At 43.9% G+C, this 18,493-nt stretch overlaps 1 protein-coding gene across 1 annotated transcript in view; it reads left to right on the plus strand.

Moving 5' to 3' along the window:
- LOC119963598 (tenascin-X-like) overlaps positions 1-18,493 on the plus strand; it is a 621,159-nt gene that overhangs the window by 223,549 nt on the left and 379,117 nt on the right. Inside the window, exon 43 of the mRNA XM_038792929.1 lies at positions 150-289. Within this exon, the coding sequence (XP_038648857.1) occupies positions 150-289 (140 nt within the window). The remainder of the gene's footprint in view (positions 1-149; positions 290-18,493) is intronic.

An 18,493-nucleotide genomic window follows, 5' to 3' on the forward strand; every position in this document is an offset into this window, starting at 1 on the left:
ACTGTTATCAATGCAAGTTGTTTGTGATCAGTGCCAGCATCTCAAATCTTTGCTCAGATATCCTCCCTTTCCTCATCATTTCTACTCTGTCAGATTCTGTTACCTTTCTGCTACATGTGTACATTTAAGGTCTCATTCTTCTCACACAGCGGTTGTCGCACCACCATCAAACCTACGCTTCTCGGACATCACGAGGAAAGGTTTCCGGATGGACTGGGATCATGGAGCAGAGGATGTGGACCAGTACAGAATCAGCTGGGTTCCATCTGCAGGAGGGGACAAAAAGGAGGTGATGAAATGAATACTCTCCGCTTCTGTGTAGCTCCAGCTGATTTTTAAATTTGCCTTGCAACATGCGAGTGTGAAGCAAAACCGCTGTCAGACAGATCTGTATATGTATGAAAATGTTCCTCCTTTCCAGGAACAATGTTTCATTGTATCCTTGTAATCCTTTCCACACTTGCTAATGAGTTGCATTCTCTGTTGGCCGTGGGGGCATGATCACACTGAAAACAGCAGGTATTTTCCATTCCCAACAGGGACTGTATGCAAAGTCACGGGCAGGACTGGAAAATGTGGAGATTGGCCAAGACTCAATTGGGTGGGATGAGCTCTTTGAACCGTAACCTGCAGAAACATCAGCACATTCTTTCTGAATGGCATTACTGTACTAGAAGGTGATCAGAAAACTGCTTTCCACACGTACCCTATGCTCTTTAATATTCAGATGTTAGGCTCAGTTGCCCATTCAAAGAAGAGCATTTGTGTAATGAACAAAACCGTCCAAATTAGTTTATTCCTTCAATTTAATATTCTGCAGAAATACTGCACATGACCACGAGGGAATGCCACTGGGAAAGGTGGCTGCAGCCAAGGGTTGGTAAAGGATTTTAAGGTCCTTGCAGCCCCCTGAGTTATATTAAATTCAAACATCCCCATTTAATTAAGGGAATCAGTTTGCAGAAAACAAATTGGTTTCATGCACTGAACGCATCATGACCTTCGCTTTGTGCCTATTCTTCCAGATGATTATAAATGGCAAAGAGACAAGCCAGGTTTTAGATAACCTGGATCCTGACACCAAATATGATGTTTTCCTTACTGCCATCTACCCAGACAAGACGGAAAGTATTGACGTCTTAGGCTCCGAGCGTACATGTAAGTCTTTAGTGTATAAAAATCTCCATTAGTCTTTTCTACCCCCTTACCAATTATCTTCAAATATTGAAAAGAGGACAAAGTGACATGGGAAGCACATGCTGCATATTGTGATGTGCAGCGGATCACAATGTCCTTCAGGGTGGGGTGTGGGATTAGTATGTTCCCCTGGATTCTCTGCTTCTGCTGTAGCAAAGTGTATCTATTGGCATCATTGGCTAGCCTGCTTGTGTCCAATATTCCTGGGCCATACAGCACCTTCAGCCAGATAAAACTACAAAACCACAGAATTCCGACAGTGTAGAAGGTGGCTATTTGGCCTTGTGTGTCTGCACCGACCCTCTGAAAGAGCAACCGAAATAGGCCCACTCCCCTGCCCAATCCCTGAAACCCCCCCTAACCAGCACATCTGGGAATATTTAGCTTGACCAATCCACCTAATGTGCACATCTTTGGATTGTGGGAGGAAATCGGTTGACCCAGAGGAAACCCAGAATGACACAGAGAGAATGTACAAGCGCCACACAGACAATCTACCGAGGCAGGAATTGAACCCAATTCTCTGGCGCTGTGAAGCAGCAGTGATAACCCAACCCCTGATTAATCTATGCCTCCTTCAACTTGCCTCCTCTTTTATTTATAGACCCGCTTCCCCAACCCCTTATCTATTCCTCATAGAAAAATGATTGACCTCACCCCATTTCCCCACTACCTGGGCGTAACTTGTCTATACAAAGGGAAATAACAATCATATTTGTATTTATCTAACATATTTTAACAGTCTCAAGTATCTTTACTGGATGACATCAGCAGATTGATAATCATTTCAGTTAAACTAGTGATGTTGGTTTTTAGAGAACTTGAAACAATATTGCCCCATCCCGTTTTGCTGATGGTGAAAGGGCTGGCATGCGGCACAGTGGCTAGCACTGGGACTGCGGCACTGAGAAGACAGAGGGTGGTGATGGATGGAAAATTTTCAGACTGGAGACAAGTTACCAGCGGTGTAACACAGGGTTCTGTACTGGGTCCTCTCTACTTGCTGTACTAGCCGCCCCGAACAGGCACCGGATTGTGGCGACTCGGGGCTTTTCACAGTAACTTTATTTGAAGCCTACATGTGACAATAAGCGATTTTCATTTCATTTAATTTCTTTTGTGACTTTTATCAATGACTTGGAGGAGGGGACAGAAGGCTGGGTCAGTAAATTTGCTGATGACACAAAGATTGGTGGAGCCATGGATGAGGTGCAGGGCTGTTGTAGGCTGCAAAGAGACATTGATAAGATACAGAGCTGGGCCGAAAAATGGCAGATGGAGTTTAACCCTGATAAGTGCGAGGTGATTCATTTTGGTAGAAAAAATTGAATGCGGATTACAGGGTCAACCCATCAATCCATTTGGGTGGAAATTTGGAATAGTAAGGTGAAAAAGTCACTGATAGGAGTAGTCTACACACCACAAAAGAGTAACAATATGGTGGGGCAGTCAATAAACAAAGAAATAACTGATGCATGTAGAAATGGTGCAGTCGTTATCATGGGGGATTTTAATCTATATATTGATTGGTTTAACCAGGTTGGTCAACGCAGCCTGGAGGAAGAGTTTACAGAATGTATCCGTGATAGTTTCCTAGAACATTATGTAATAGAATCTACAAGTGAACAAGCAGTCCTAGTTCTAGTCCTGTATCATGAGACAGGATTGACTAATGATCTCATAGTTCAGGATACTCTCGCAAGGAGTGATCACAGTAAGGTGGAATTTAAAATACAGATGGAGGGTGAGAAGGTGAAATCAAACAGTAGTGTTTTGTGCTCAAACAAAGCAGATTACAATGAGATGAGAAAAGATAGACTGGGAGCAAAGACTTTATGGTGATTCAGTTGAGGAACAGTGGAGAACCTTCCAAGCAATTTTTCACTGTTGATACCAACAAAAAGGAAGGACAGTAGAAAGAGGGAAAATCAACCATGGATATCAAAGGAAATAAGGGAGAGTATCAAACTGAAGGAAAAAGCATCCAAAGTGGCAAAGATTAGTGGGAGACTAGAGGACTGGGAAACCTTTAGGGGGCAACAGAAAGCTACTACAAAAGCTATAAATAAGAGTAAGATAGATTGTGAGAGTGAACAGGTGCAGGAATGTGGCAACTAGGGGCTTTTCAGGTAAATATTTTTCCTGTAGAGGATGAGAAGGGTGATTTAATAATGGGAGTTGAGGAAATGGCTGTGGAACTGAACAGGTTATATGGGTCTGTCTTCACAGTGGAAGACACAACATGCCAGTGACTGATAGAAATGAGGCTATGACAGGTGAGGACCTTGAGATGATTGTTATCACGAAGGAGATAGTGGTGGGCAAGCTCATAGGGCTAAAGGTAGACAGGTCTCCTGGCCCAGATGGAATGCATCCCAGAGTGCTAAAAGAGATGGCTAGGGAAAATACAAATGCATTAGTGATAATTTACCAAAATTCACGAGACTCTGGGATGGTCCCGGCGGACTGGAAATTAGCAAACGTGACACCACTGTTTAAAAAAGGAGATAGGCAGAGAGCGGGTAATTATAGGCCAGTTAGCTTAACTTCGTTAGTCGGGAAGATGCTGGAGTCTATCATCAAAGAACAAATAGCGAGACGTCTGGATGGAAATTCTCATTGGGCAGACGCAGCATGGGTTCATAAAGTGCAAGGTCGTGCCTTACTAATTGAGTGCAATTTTTTGAGGACCTTCCAAAGTGGTAGATAATGGGGAGCCAATGGATGTGGTATGTCTGGATTTCAAGTAAACCTTTGGCAAGGTGCCACACAAAACTTTGCAGCATACGATAAAGATGCATGGCATTAAGGGTACAGTAGTAGCATGGACAGAGGATTGGTTAATTAATAGAAAGCATAGAGTGGGGATTAATGGGTGCTTCTCTGGTTGGCAATCAGTAGCCAGTGGTTTCAGGGATCAGTGCTGGGCCCGCAATTGTTCACAATTTGCTTCAATGATTTGGAGTTGGGGACGAAGGGCAACATGTCCAAGTTTGCAGACAACACTAAGATGAGTGGTACAGCAATAAGTGCAGGGCATTCTGGAAGTCTGCAGAGGGATTTGGATGGGTTAAGTGAATGGACTAGGTTCTGGCAGATGGAATACAATGTTGACAAATGTGAGGTTATCCACTTTGGTAGGAATCAGAACAAACAGGATTATTAATTAAATGATAAAATATTAAAACATGCTGGTGGAGCAGGCTTGAGGGGAAATGGGGCTTATGCCTGCTTCTAGTTCTTATCTCCTTATGTGCCTGTCAGGCAGGGAGGAAGTGGTCAAGCGAGGGAATCGTGGGTTACTAAAGTAGTTGAATCACTTGCCAAGAGGAAGAAGGAGGCTGATGTAAAGATGAGACGTGAAGGTTCAGTTCGGGTGCTCGAGAGTTACAAGTTAGATAGGAAGGATCTAAAGAGACAGCTACGAAGAGCCAGGAGGGGACATGAGAAATCTTTTGTTACTAGTGGTGTACCACAAAGATCTTTTTTGGGGCCACTGCTGTTTGTCATTTTTATAAATGGCGGGGAGGAGGGCATAGGAGATGGGTGAGTAAATCTGCAGATGGCACTCAACTCGCTGGAGTTGTGGACAGTGCGGAATGATGTTACAAGTTACAGAGGGACATAGATAAGCTGCAGTGTTGGCTGGGAGATGGCAAATAGAGATTAATGCAGAAAAGTGTGAGGTGATTCATTTTGGAAGAAATAACAGGAAGACAGAGTACTGAGCTAATGGTATGATTCTTGGTAGTGTGGATGAGCAGAGAGATCTCGGTGTCCTTGTCCATAGATCCCTGAAAGTTGCCACCCAGGTTGATAGGTTTGTTAAGAAGGCGGACGGTGTGCTAGCTTTTATTGGCAGATGGATTCAGTTTCAGAGCCATGAGGTCAAATTGCAGCTGTACAAAACTCTGGTGTGGCCACATTTGGAGTGTTGCGTGCAATTCTGGCCACTGCATTACAGGAAGTATATGGAAGCATTAGTAAGGGTGCAGAGGAGATTCATCAGGATGTTGCCTGTTATGGAGGGAAGACCTAATGAGGGAAGGCAGAGGGACTAGAGGCTGTTCTCATTAGAGGGAAGAAGGTTCAGATGTGACTTAATTGAGGCATACAAGATAATCAGAGGATTAGATATGGTGGACAGTGAGAACCTTTTTCCTCGGGTGGTGATTTCTAGAAAGAGGGTAGATTGCTTTCAATTGAGGGAGATAGATACAGGACAGATGGCAGAGGTAGGTTCTTTACTCAGAGAGTAGTAAGGCCGTGGAATGCCCTGCCTGCAACAGTAGTGGGCTCGCCAATATTAAGGGCATTTAAATGGTCATTGGATGAACATATGGATGATATGGGAATAGTGTAGATGGGCTTGACAGTGGTTTCACAGGTCGGCGCAACATGGAGTGCCTAAGTGCCTGTACTGTTCTCTGTTCTTTGTTCTGAAGTGAGTCGGGACATTTTACTGCATTAAAGGCACTGTTATCAATGCATGTTGTTTGTGATCAGTGCCAGCATCTCAAATCTTTGCTCAGATATCCTCCCTTTCCTCATCATTTCTGTCAGATTCTGTTACCTTTCTGCTACATGTGTACATTTAAGGTCTCATTCTTCTCACACAGCGGTTGTCGCACCACCATCAAACCTACGCTTCTCGGACATCACGAGGAAAGGTTTCCGGATGGACTGGGATCATGGATCGGAGGAGGCGGACCAGTACAGAATCAGCTGGGTTCCATCTGCAGGAGGGGACAAAAAAGAGGTGATGAAATCCATACTTTCCGCTTCTGTGCTGCTCCAGCTGATTTTCAAATTTGCCTTGCAACATGCGAGTGTGAAGCAAAACCGCTGTCAGCCAGATCTGTATATGTATGAAAATGTTCCTCCTTTCCAGGAACAATGTTTCATTGTATCCTTGTAATCCTTTCCACACTTGCTAATGAGTTACATTCTCTGTTGGCCGGGGCAGCATGATCACACTGAAAACAGCAGGTATTTTCCATTCCCAACAGGGACAGGCAAAGACACGGGCATGACTGGAAAATTTGGAGATTGGCCAAAACTCAATTGGGTGGGATGAGCTCTTTGAACCGGAACCTGCAGAAACATCAGCACATTCTTTCTGAATGGCATTACTGTACTAGAAGGTGATCAGAAAACTGCTCTCCGCACGTACCCTATGCTCTTCAGTATTCAGATGTTGGGCTCAGTTCCCACTCAAAGAAGAGCATTTGGGCAATGAACAAAACCGTCCAAATTAGTTTATTCCTTCAATTTAATATTCTGCAGAAATACTGCACATGACCATGAGGGAATGCCATTGGGAAAGGTGGCTGCAGCAAAGGGTTGGTAAAGGATTTTAAGGTCCTTGCAGCCCCCTGAGTTATATTAAATTCAAACATCCCCATTTAATTAAGGGAATCAGTTTGCAGAAAACAAATTGGTTTCATGCACTGAATGCATCTTGACCTTCGCTTTGTGCCTATTCTTCCAGATGATTATAAATGGCAAAGACACAAGCCAGGTTTTTGATAACCTGGATCCTGACACCAAATATGATGTTTTCCTTACTGCCATCTACCCAGACAAGACGGAAAGTATTGACGTCTTAGGCTCCGAGCGTACATGTAAGTCTTTAGTGTATAAAAATCTCCATTAGTCTTTCCTACCCCCTTACCAATTATCTTCAAATATTGAAAAGAGGACAAAGTGACATGGAAAGCACATGCTGCATATTGTGATGTGCAGCGGATCACAATGTCCTTCAGGGTGGGGTGTGGGATTAGTATGTTCCCCATGATTCTCTGCTTCTGCTGTAGCAAAGTGTATCTATGGCATCATTGGCTAGCCTGCTTGTGTCCAATATTCCTGGGCCATACTGCACCTTCAGCCAGATAAAACTATAAAACCATAGAATTCCGACAGTGTAGAAGGTGGCTATTTGGCCTTGTGTGTCTGCACCGACCCTCTGAAAGAGCAACCGAAATAGGCCCACTCCCCTGCCCAATCCCTGAAACCCCCCCTAACCAGCACATCTGGGACTATTTAGCTTGACCAATCCACCTAATATGCACATCTTTGGATTGTGGGAGGAAATCGGTTGACCCAGAGGAAACCCAGAAAGACACAGAGAGAATGTACAAGCGCCACATAGACAACTTACCGAGGCAGGAATTGAACCCAGTTCTCTGGCGCTGTGAGGCAGCAGTGATAACCCAACCCCTGATTAATCTATGCCTCCTTCAACTTGCCTCCTCTTTTATTGATGGACCCGCTTCCCCAACCCCTTATCTATTCCTCATAGAAAAATGATTGGCCTCACCCCATTTTCCCACTACCTGGGCGTAACTTGTCTATACAAAGGTAAATAACAATCATATTTGTATTTACCTAACATATTTTAACAGTCTCAAGTATCTTTACTGGATGACATCAGCTGATTGATAATCATTTCAGTTAAACTAATGATGTTGGTTTTTAGAGAACTTGAAAAAATATTGGCCCATCCCGTTTTGCTGATGGTGAAAGGGGTGGCATGCGGCACAGTGGCTAGCACTGGGACTGCGGCACTGAGAAGACAGAGGGTGGTGATGGATGGAAAATTTTCAGACTGGAGACCAGTTACCAGCGGTGTAACACAGGGTTCTGTACTGGGTCCTCTCTATTTGCTGTACCAGCCGCCACGAACAGGCGCCGGATTGTGGCGACTAGGGGCTTTTCACAGTAACTTTATTTGAAGCCTACATGTGACAATAAGCGATTTTCATTTCATTTAATTTCATTTGTAACTTTTATCAATGACTTGGAGGAGGGGGCAGAAGGCTGGGTCAGTAAATTTGCTGATGACACAAAGATTGGTGGAGCCATGGATGAGGTGCAGGGCTGTTGTCGGCTGCAAAGAGACGTTGATAGGATACAGAGCTGGGCCGAAAAATGGCAGATGGAGTCTAACCCTGATAAGTGCGAGGTGATTCATTTTGGTAGAAAAAAATTGAATGCGGATTACAGGGTCAACCCATGAATCCATTTGGGTGGAAATTTGGAATAGTAAGGTAAAATGTCACTGATAGGAGTAGTCTACACACCACAAAAGAGTAACAAAATGGTGGGGAAGTCAATAAACAAAGAAATAACTGATGCATGTAGAAATGGTGCAGTCGTTATCATGGGGGATTTTCATCTATATATCGATTGGTTTAACCAGGTTGGTCAAGGCAGCCTGGAGGAAGAGTTTACAGAATGTATCCGTGATAGTTTCCTAGAACATTATGTGATAGAACCTACAAGTGAACAAGCAGTCCTCGTTCTGGTCCTGTATCATGAGACAGGATTGACTAATGATCTCATAGTTCGGGATACTCTCGCAAGGAGTGATCACAGTATTGTGGAATTTAAAATACAGATGGAGGGTGAGAAGGTGAAATCAAACAGTAGTGTTTTGTGCTCAAACAAAGCAGATTACAATGAGATGAGAAAAGATAGACTGGGAGCAAAGACTTTATGGTGAATCAGTTGAGGAACAGTGGAGAACCTTCCAAGCGATTTTTCACTGTTGATACCAACAAAAAGGAAGGACAGTAGAAAGAGAGAAAATCGACCATGGATATCTAAGGAAATAAGGGAGAGTATCAAACTGAAGGAAAAAGCATCCAAAGTGGCAAAGATTAGTGGGAGACTAGAGGACTGGGAAATCTTTAGGGGGCAACAGAAAGCTACTACAAAAGCTATAAATAAGAGTAAGATAGATTGTGAGAGTGAACAGGTGCAGGAATGTGGCAACTAGGGGCTTTTCAGGTAAATATTTTCCGTGTAGAGGATGAGAAGGGTGATTGAATAATGGGAGTTGAGGAAATGGCTGAGGAACTGAACAGGTTATTTGGGTCTCTCTTCACTGTGGAAGACACAACATGCCAGTGACTGATGAAATGAGGCTATGACAGGTGAGGACCTTGAGATGATTGTTATCACTAAGGAGATAGTGGTGGGCAAGCTCAAAGGGCTAAAGGTAGATAGGTCTCCTGGCCCAGATGGAATTCATCCCAGAGTGCTAAAAGAGATGGCTTGGGAAAATACAAATGCACTAGTGATAATTTACCAAAATTCACGAGACTCTGGGATGGTCCCGGCGGTTGGAAATTAGCAAACGTGACACCAGTGTTTAAAAAAGGAGATAGGCAGAGAGCGGGTAATTATAGGCCAGTTAGCTTAACTTCGGTAGTCGGGAAGATGCTGGAGTCTATCATCAAAGAAGAAATAGCGAGACGTCTGGATGGAAATTGTCTCATTGGGCAGACGCAGCATGGGTTCATAAAGGGCAAGGTCGTGCCTTATTAATCGAGGGTAATTTTTTGAGGACCTTCCAAATTGGTAGATAATGGGGAGCCAATGGATGTGGTATGTCTGGATTTCAAGTAAACCTTTGGCAAGGTGCCACACAAAACTTTGCAGCATACGATAAAGATGCATGGCATTAAGGGTACAGTAGTAGCATGGATAGAGGATTGGTTAATTAATAGAAAGCATAGAGTGGGGATTAATGGGTGCTTCTCTGGTTGGCAATCAGTAGCCAGTGGTTTCAGGGATCAGTGCTGGGCCCGCAATTGTTCACAATTTGCTTCAATGATTTGGAGTTGGGGACGAAGGGCAACATGTCCAAGTTTGCAGACAACACTAAGATGAGTGGTACAGCAATAAGTGCAGGGGATACTGGAAGTCTGCAGAGGGATTTGGATGGGTTAAGTGAATGGACTAGGTTCTGGCAGATGGAATACAATGTTGACAAATGTGAGTTTATCCACTTTGGTAGGAATCAGAGCAAACAGGATTATTAATTAAATGATAAAATATTAAAACATGCTGGTGGAGCAGGCTTGAGGGGCCATGGGTCCTATGCCTGCTCCTAGTTCTTATGTCCTTTTGTGCCTGTCAGGCAGGGAGCAAGTGGTCAAGCGAGGGAATTGTGGTTTACTGATGTAGTTAAATCACTTGTCAAGAGGAAGAAGGAGGCTTAGGTGAAGATAAGACGTGAAGGTTCAGTTAGGGCGCTCGAGAGTTACAAGTTAGATAGGAAGGATCTAAAGAGACAGCAACAAAGCAGATTACAATGAGATGAGAGAAGAGCTAGCTAAGGTAGACTGGGAGCAAAGACTTTATGGTGAAGCAGGTGAGGAACAGTGGAGAACCTTCCAAGCGATTTTTCACTGTTGATACCAACAAAAAGGAAGGACAGTAGAAAGAGGGAAAATAGACCATGGATATCTAAGGAAATAAGGCAGAGTATCAAACTGAAAGAAAAAGCATCCAAAGTGGCAAAGATTAGTGGGAGACTAGAGGACTGGGAAATCTTTAGGGGGCAACAGAAAGCTACTACAAAAGCTATAAATAAGAGTAAGATAGATGGTGAGAGTGAACAGGTGCAGGAATGTAGCAACTAGGGGCTTTTCAGGTAAATATCTTTCCTGTAGTGGATGAGAAGTGTGATTTAATAATGGGAGTTGAGGAAATGGCTGAGGAACTGAACAGGTTTTTTGGGTCTGTCTTCACAGTGGAAGACACAACACGCCAGTGACTGATAGAAATGAGGCTATGACAGGTGAGGACCTTGAGATGATTGTTATCACGAAGGTGATAGTGGTGGGCAAGCTCATAGTGCTAAAGGTATACAGGTCTCCTGGCCCTGATGGAATGCATCCCAGAGTGCAAAAACAGATGGCTCGGGAAAATGCAAATGCATTAGTGATAATCTACCAAAATTCAGGAGACTCTTGGATGGTCCCGGCGTATTGGAAATTAGCAAACGTGACACCACTGTTTAAAAATTAGATAGGCAGAGAGCGGGTAATTATAGGCCAGTTAGCTTAACTTCGGTAGTCGGGAAGATGCTGGAGTCTATCATCAAAGAAGAAATAGCGAGACGTCTGGATGGAAATTGTCTCATTGGGCAGACGCAGCATGGGTTCATAAAGGGCAAGGTCGTGCCTTACTAATTGAGTGCAATTTTTTGAGGACCTTCCAAAGTGGTAGATAATGGGGAGCCAATGGATGTGGTATGTCTGGATTTCAAGTAAACCTTTGGCAAGGTGCCACACAAAACTTTGCAGCATACGATAAAGATGCATGGCATTAAGGGTACAGTAGTAGCATGGATAGAGGATTGGTTAATTAATAGAAAGCATAGAGTGGGGATTAATGGGTGCTTCTCTGGTTGGCAATCAGTAGCCAGTGGTTTCAGGGATCAGTGTTGGGCCCGCAATTTTTCACAATTTGCTTCAATGATTTGGAGTTGGGGGACAAAGGGCAACATGTCCAAGTTTGCAGACAACACTAAGATCAGTGGTACAGCAAAAAGTGCAGGGCATACTGGAAGTCTGCAGAGGGATTTGGATGGGTTAAGTGAATGGACTAGGGTTTGGTAGATGGAAAACAATATTGACAAATGTGAGGTTATCCACTTTGGTAGGAATCAGAGCAAACAGGATTATTAATTAAATGATAAAATATTAAAACATGCTGGTGGGGCAGGCTTGAGGGGCCATGGCGCCTACTCCTGCTCCTAGTTCTTATGTTCTTATGTCCTTATGTGCCTGTCAGGCAGGGAGGAAGTGGTCAAGCGAGGGAATCGTGGGTTACTAAAGTAGTTGAATCACTTGCCAAGAGGAAGAAGGAGACTTATGTAAAGATGAGACGTGAAGGTTCAGTTCGGGTGCTCGAGAGTTACAAGTTAGATAGGAAGGATCTAAAGAGACAGCTACGAAGAGCCAGGATGGGACATGAGAAATATTTTGTTACTAGTGGTGTCCCACAAAGAACTGTTTTGGGGCCACTGCTGTTGGTAATTTTTATAAATGGCGAGGAGGAGGTCATAGGAGATGGGCGAGTAAATCTGCAGATGGCACTCAACTTGCTGGAGTTATGGACAGTGCGGAAGGATGTTACAAGTTACAGAGGGTAATAGATAAGCTGCAGAGCTGGCTAAGAGATGGCAAATTGAGTTTAATGCAGAAAAGTGTGAGGTGATTCATTTTGGAAGAAATAACAGGAAGACAGTGCACTGGGCTAATGGTATGATTCTTGGTAGTGTGGATGAGCAGAGAGATCTCGGTGTCCATGTCCATAGATCCCTGAAAGTTGCCACCAGGATTGATAGGTTTGTTAAGAAGGCGTACAGTGTGTTAGCTTTTATTGGCAGATGGATTCAGTTTCAGAGCCATGAGGTCAAATTGCAGCTGTACAAAACTCTGGTGTGGCCACATTTGGAGTGTTGCGTGCAATTCTGGCCACTGCATTACAGGAAGAATATGGAAGCATTAGTAAGGGTGCAGAGGAGATTCATCAGGATGTTGCCTGTTATGGAGGGAAGACCTAATGAGGGAAGGCAGAGGGACTTGAGGCTGTTCTCATTGGAGGGAAGAAGGTTCAGATGTGACTTAATTGAGGCATACAAGATGATCAGAGGATTAGATACGGTGGACAGTGAGAACCTTTTTCCTCCGGTGGTGATTTCTAGAACGAGGGTAGATTGTTTTCAATTGAGGGAGATAGAAACAGGACAGATGGCAGAGGTAGGTTCTTTACTCAGAGAGTAGTAAGGCCGTGGAATGCCCTGCCTGCAACAGTCGTGGACTCGCTAATATCAAGAGCATTTAAATGGTCATTGGATAAACACTTGGATGATAAGAGAATAGTGTAGATGGGCTTGACAGTGGTTTCACAGGTCGGCGCAACATGGAGTGTCTAAGTGCCTGTCCTGTTCTATGTTCTATGTTCTGAAGTGACTCAGGACATTTTACTGCATTAAAAACACTGTTATCAATGCAAGTTGTTTGTGATCAGTGCCAGTATCTCACATCTTTGCTTAGATATCCTCCCTTTCCTCATCATTTCTACTCTGTCAGATTCTGTTACCTTTCTGCAACATGTGTACATTTAAGGTCTCATTCTTCTCGCACAGCGGTTATTCCAGCACCATCAAACCTACGCTTCTCGGACATCAAGGGTTACAGTTTCCGGATGGACTGGGATCATGGATCGGAGGAGGCGGACCAGTACAGAATCAGCTGGGTTCCATCTGGGGGAGGGGACAAAAAAGAGGTGATGAAATCCATACTTTCTGCTTTTGTGTAGCTCCAGCTGATTTTAAAATTTGCCTTGCAACATGCGAGTGTGAAGCAAAACCGCTGTCAGCCAGATCTGTATATGTATGAAAATGTTCCTCCTTTCCAGGAACGATGTTTCATTGTATCCTTGTAATCCTTTCCACACTTGCTAATGAGTTGCATTCTTTGCTGCTCGTGGGGGCATGATCACACTGAAAACAGCAGGTATTTTCCATTCCCAACAGCGACATGCAAAGTCACGGGCAGGACTGGAAAATATGGAGATTGGCCAAAACTCAATTGGGTGGGATGAGCTCTTTGAACCGTAACCTGCAGAACCATCAGCACATTCTTTCTGAATGGCATTACTGTACTTGAATGTGATCAGAAAACTGCTTTCCGCACGGACCATATGCTCTTTAGTATTGAGATGTTGGGCTCAGTTGCCCAATCAAAGAAGAGCATTTGCGTAATGAACAAAACAGTCCAAATTAGTTTATTCCTTCAATTTAATATTCTGCAGAAATACTCCAAATGACCATGAGGGAATGCCACTGGGAAAGGTGGCTGCAGCCAAGGGTTGGTAAAGGATTTTAAGGTCCTTGTGGCACCCTGAGTGATATCAAATTCAAACATTCCCATTTAATTCAGGGAATCAGTTTGCAGAAAACAAATTGGTTTCATGCACTAAACGTATCTTGACCTTCACTTTGTGCCTATTCTTCCAGATGATTATAAATGGCAAAGAGACAAGCCAGGTATTAGATAACCTGGATCCTGACACCAAATATGATGTTTCCCTTACTGCCATCTACCCAGACAAGAAGGAAAGTGATGACGTCTTAGGCTCCGAGCATACATGTAAGTCTTTAGTATATAAAAATCTCCATTAGTCTATTCTACCCCCTTACCAATTATCTTCAAATATTGAAAAGAGGACAAAGTGACATGGGAAGCACATGCTGCATATTGTGATGTGCAGCAGAGCACAATGTCCTTCAGAATGGGGTTTGGGAACAGTATGTTCCCCATGATTCTCTGCTTCTGCTGTAGCAAAGTGTATCTATTGGCTTCATTGGCTAGCCTGCTTGTGTCCAATATTCCTGGGCCATACAGCACATTCAGCCAGATAAAACTATAAAACCATAGAATTCCGACAGTGTAGAAGGAGGTTATTTAGCCTTGTGTGTCTGCACCGACCCTCTGAAAGAGGAACCTAATTAGGCCCACTCCCCTGCCCAATCCCTGAAACCCCCCCTAACCGGCACATCTGAGAATATTTAGCATGACCAATCCACCTAATGTGCACATCTTTGGACTGTGGGAGGAAATCGGAGGACCCTGAGGAAACCCACAAAGACACGGAGAGAACGTACAAGCGCCACACAGACAATCTACCGAGGCAGGAATTGAACCCAGTTCTCTGGCGCTGTGAAGCAGCAGTGATAACCCAACCCCTGATTAAATTATGCCTCCTTCAACTTGCCTCCTCTTTTATTTATGGACCCATTTCCCTATACCCTTATCTATTCCTTATAGAAAAATGATTGGCCTCACCCCATTTCCCCACTACCTGGGCCGAACTTGTCTATACAAAGGGAAATAACAATCATATTTGTATTTATCTAACATATTTTAACAGTCTCAAGTATCTTTACTGGATGACATCAGCAGATTGATAATCATTTCAGTTAAACTAATGATGTTTGTTTTTTGAGAACTTGAAACAATATTGGCCCATACCGTTTTGCTGAAGGTGAAAGGGACGGCATGTGGCACAGTGGCTAGCACTGGGACTGCGGCACTGAGAAGACAGAGGGTGGTGATGGATGGAAAATTTTCAGACTGGAGACCAGCTACCAGCAGTGTAACACAGGGTTCTGTGCTGGGTCCTTTGCTTTTTGCCGTACCAGCCTCCCCGAACAGGCGCCGGATTGTGGCGACTAGAGGCTTTTCACAGTAACTTTATTTGAAGCCTACATGTGACAATAAGCGATTTTCATTTCATTTTCATTTCATTTCATTTCATTTGTGACTTTTATCAATGACTTGGAGGAGGGGACTGAAGGCTGGGTCAGTAAATTTGCTGATAACACAAAGATTGGTGGAGCCATGGATGAGGTGCAGGGCTGTTGTAGGCTGCAAAGAAACATTGATAGGATTCAGAGCTGGGCCGAGAAATGGCAGCTGGAGTTTAACCCTGATAAGTGCGAGGTGATTCATTTTGGTAGAAAAAAATTGAATGCCGATTACAGGGTCAACCCATGAATCCATTTGGGTGGAAATTTGGAATAGTAAGGATAAAAAGTCACTGATAGGAGTAGTCTACAGACCACAAAAGAGTAACAATATGGTGGGGCAGTCAATAAACAAAGAAATAACTGATGTATGTAGAAATGGTGCAGTCGTTGTCAAGGGGGATTTTAATCTACCTGTCGATTGGTTTAACGAGGTCGGTCCAGGCGTCCTGGAGGAAGAGTTTACAGAATGTATCCATGATAGTTTCCTAGAACATTATGTAATAGAACCTACAAGTGAACAAGAAGTCCTAGTTCTGGTCCTGTATCATGAGACAGGATTGAGTAATGATCTCATATTTAGGGATCCTCTCGCAAGGAGTGATCACAGTGTGGTGCAATTTAAAATACAGATGGAGGGTGAGAAGGTGAAATCAAACAGTTTTGTGCTCAAACCAAGCAGATTACAATGAGATGAGAGAAGAGCTAGCTAAGGTAGACTGGGAGCAAAGACTTTATGGTGTGGCAGTTTAGGAACAGTGGAGAACCTTCCAAGCGATTTTTCACTGTTGATACCAACAAAAAGGAAGGACAGAAGAAAGAGGGAAAATCGACCATGGATATCTAAGGAAATAAGGGAGAGTATCAAATTGAAGGAAAAAGCATCCAAAGTGGCAAAGATTAGTGGGAGACTAGAGGACTGGGAAATCTTTAGGGGGCAACAGAAAGCTACTACAAAAGCTATAAATAGGAGTAAGATAGATTGTGAGAGTGAACACGTGCAGGAATGTGGCAACTAGGGACTTTTCAGGTAAATATTTTCCAGTAGAGGATGAGAAGGGTGATTTAATAATGGGAGTTGAGGAAATGGCTGAGGAACTGAACAGGTTATTTGTGTCTGTCTTCACAGTGGAAGACACAACATGCCAGTGACTGATAGAAACGAGGCTATGACAGGTGAGGACCTTGTGATGATTGTTATGATGAAGGAGATAGTGGTGGGAAAGCTCATGGGGCAAAAGGTGGACAGGTCTCCTGGCACTGATGGAATGCATCCCAGAGTGCTGAAATAGATGGCTAGGGAAAATGCAAATGCATTAGTGATAATTTACCAAAATGCAGGGATGGTCCCGGCGGATTGGAAATTAGCAAACGTGACACCACTGTTTAAAAAAGGAGATAGGCAGAGAGCGGGTAATTATAGGCCAGTTAGCTTAACTTCGGTAGTCGGGAAGATGCTGGAGTCTATCATCAAAGAAGAAATAGCGAGACGTCTGGATGGAAATTGTCTCATTGGGCAGACGCAGCATGGGTTCATAAAGGGCAAGGTCGTGCCTTACTAATTGAGTGTAAATTTTTGAGGACCTTCCAAAGTGGTTGATAATGGGGAGCCAATGGATGTGGTATGTCTGGATTTCAAGAAAACCTTTGGCAAGGTGCCACACAAAACTTTGCAGCATACGATAAAGATGCATGGCATTAAGGGTAAAGTGGTAGCATGGATAGAAGATTGGTTAATTAATAGAAAGCATAGAGTGGAGATTAATGGGTGCTTCTCTGGTTGGCAATCAGTAGCTAGTGGTTTCAGGGATCAGTGCTGGGCCCGCAATTGTTCACAATTTGCTTCAATGATTTGGAGTTGGGGACGATGGGCAACATGTCCAAGTTTGCAGACAACACTAAGATGAGTGGTACAACAAAAAGTACAGGGCATACTGGAAGTCTGCAGATGGGTTAAGTGAATGGACTAGGGTCTGGCAGATGGAATACAATGTTGACAAATGTGAGGTTATCCACTTTGGTAGGAATCAGAGCAAACAGGATTATTAATTAAATGATAAAATATTAAAACATGCTGGTGAGGCAGGCTTCAGGGGCCATGGGGACGACTCCTACATAGAACAGTACAGCACAGAATAGGCCCTTCGGCCCTCAATATTGTGCCGAGCAATGATCACCCTACTCAAACCCACGTATCCACCCTATACCCGTAACCCAAGAATCCCCCCCTTAACCTTACGTTTTAGAACACTACGGGCAATTTAGCATGGCCAATCCACCTAACCCACACATCTTTGGACTGTGGGAGGAAACCGGAACACCCGGAGGAAACCCACGCACACACGGGGAGGACATGCAGACACCTCACAGACAGTGACCCTGCCGGGAATCAAACCTGGAACCCTGGACCTGTGAAGCATTTATGCTAACCACCATGCTACCGTGCTGCCCCTGCTCCTAGTTCTTATGTTCTTATGTCCTTATGTGCCTGTCAGGCAGGGAGGAAGTGGTCAAGCGAGGGAATCGTGGTTTACTAAAGTAGTTGAATGACTTGCCAAGAGAAATAGGAGGCTTATGTAAAGATGAGACATGAAGGTTCAGTTCGGGTGCTCGAGAGTTACAAGTCAGATAGGAAGGATGTAAAGAGACAGCTATGAAGAGCCAGGAGGGGACATGAGAAATCTTTCGTTACTAGTGGTGTACCACAAAGAACTGTTTTGGGGCCACTGCTGTTTGTCATTTTTATAAATGGCCTGGAGGAGGGCGTAGAAGATGGGTCAGTAAATCTGCAGATGACACTAAACTCGGTGGAGTTGTGGACAGTGCGGAACGATGTTGCCAGTTACAGAGGGACATAGATAAGCTGCAGAGCTGGCTGAGAGATGGCAAATAGAGTTTAATGCAGAAAAGTGTGAGGTGATTCATTTTGGAAGGAATAACAAGAGGACAGAGTACTGGGCTAATGGTATGATTCTTGGTAGTGTGGATGAGCAGAGAGATCTCGGTGTCCATGTACATAGATCCCTGAAAGTTGCCACCCAGGTTGATAGGTTTGTTAAGAAGGCGGACGGTGTGTTAGCTTTTATTGGCAGATGGATTGAGTTTCAGAGCCATGAAGTCAAATTGCAGCTGCACAAAACTCTGGTGTGGCCACATTTGGAGTGTTGCGTCCAATTCTGGCCACTG

The sequence above is a fragment of the Scyliorhinus canicula genome, chromosome 3 (genome assembly GCF_902713615.1).
Source record: "Scyliorhinus canicula chromosome 3, sScyCan1.1, whole genome shotgun sequence".
In the NCBI taxonomy this organism is placed as follows: domain Eukaryota; kingdom Metazoa; phylum Chordata; class Chondrichthyes; order Carcharhiniformes; family Scyliorhinidae; genus Scyliorhinus; species Scyliorhinus canicula.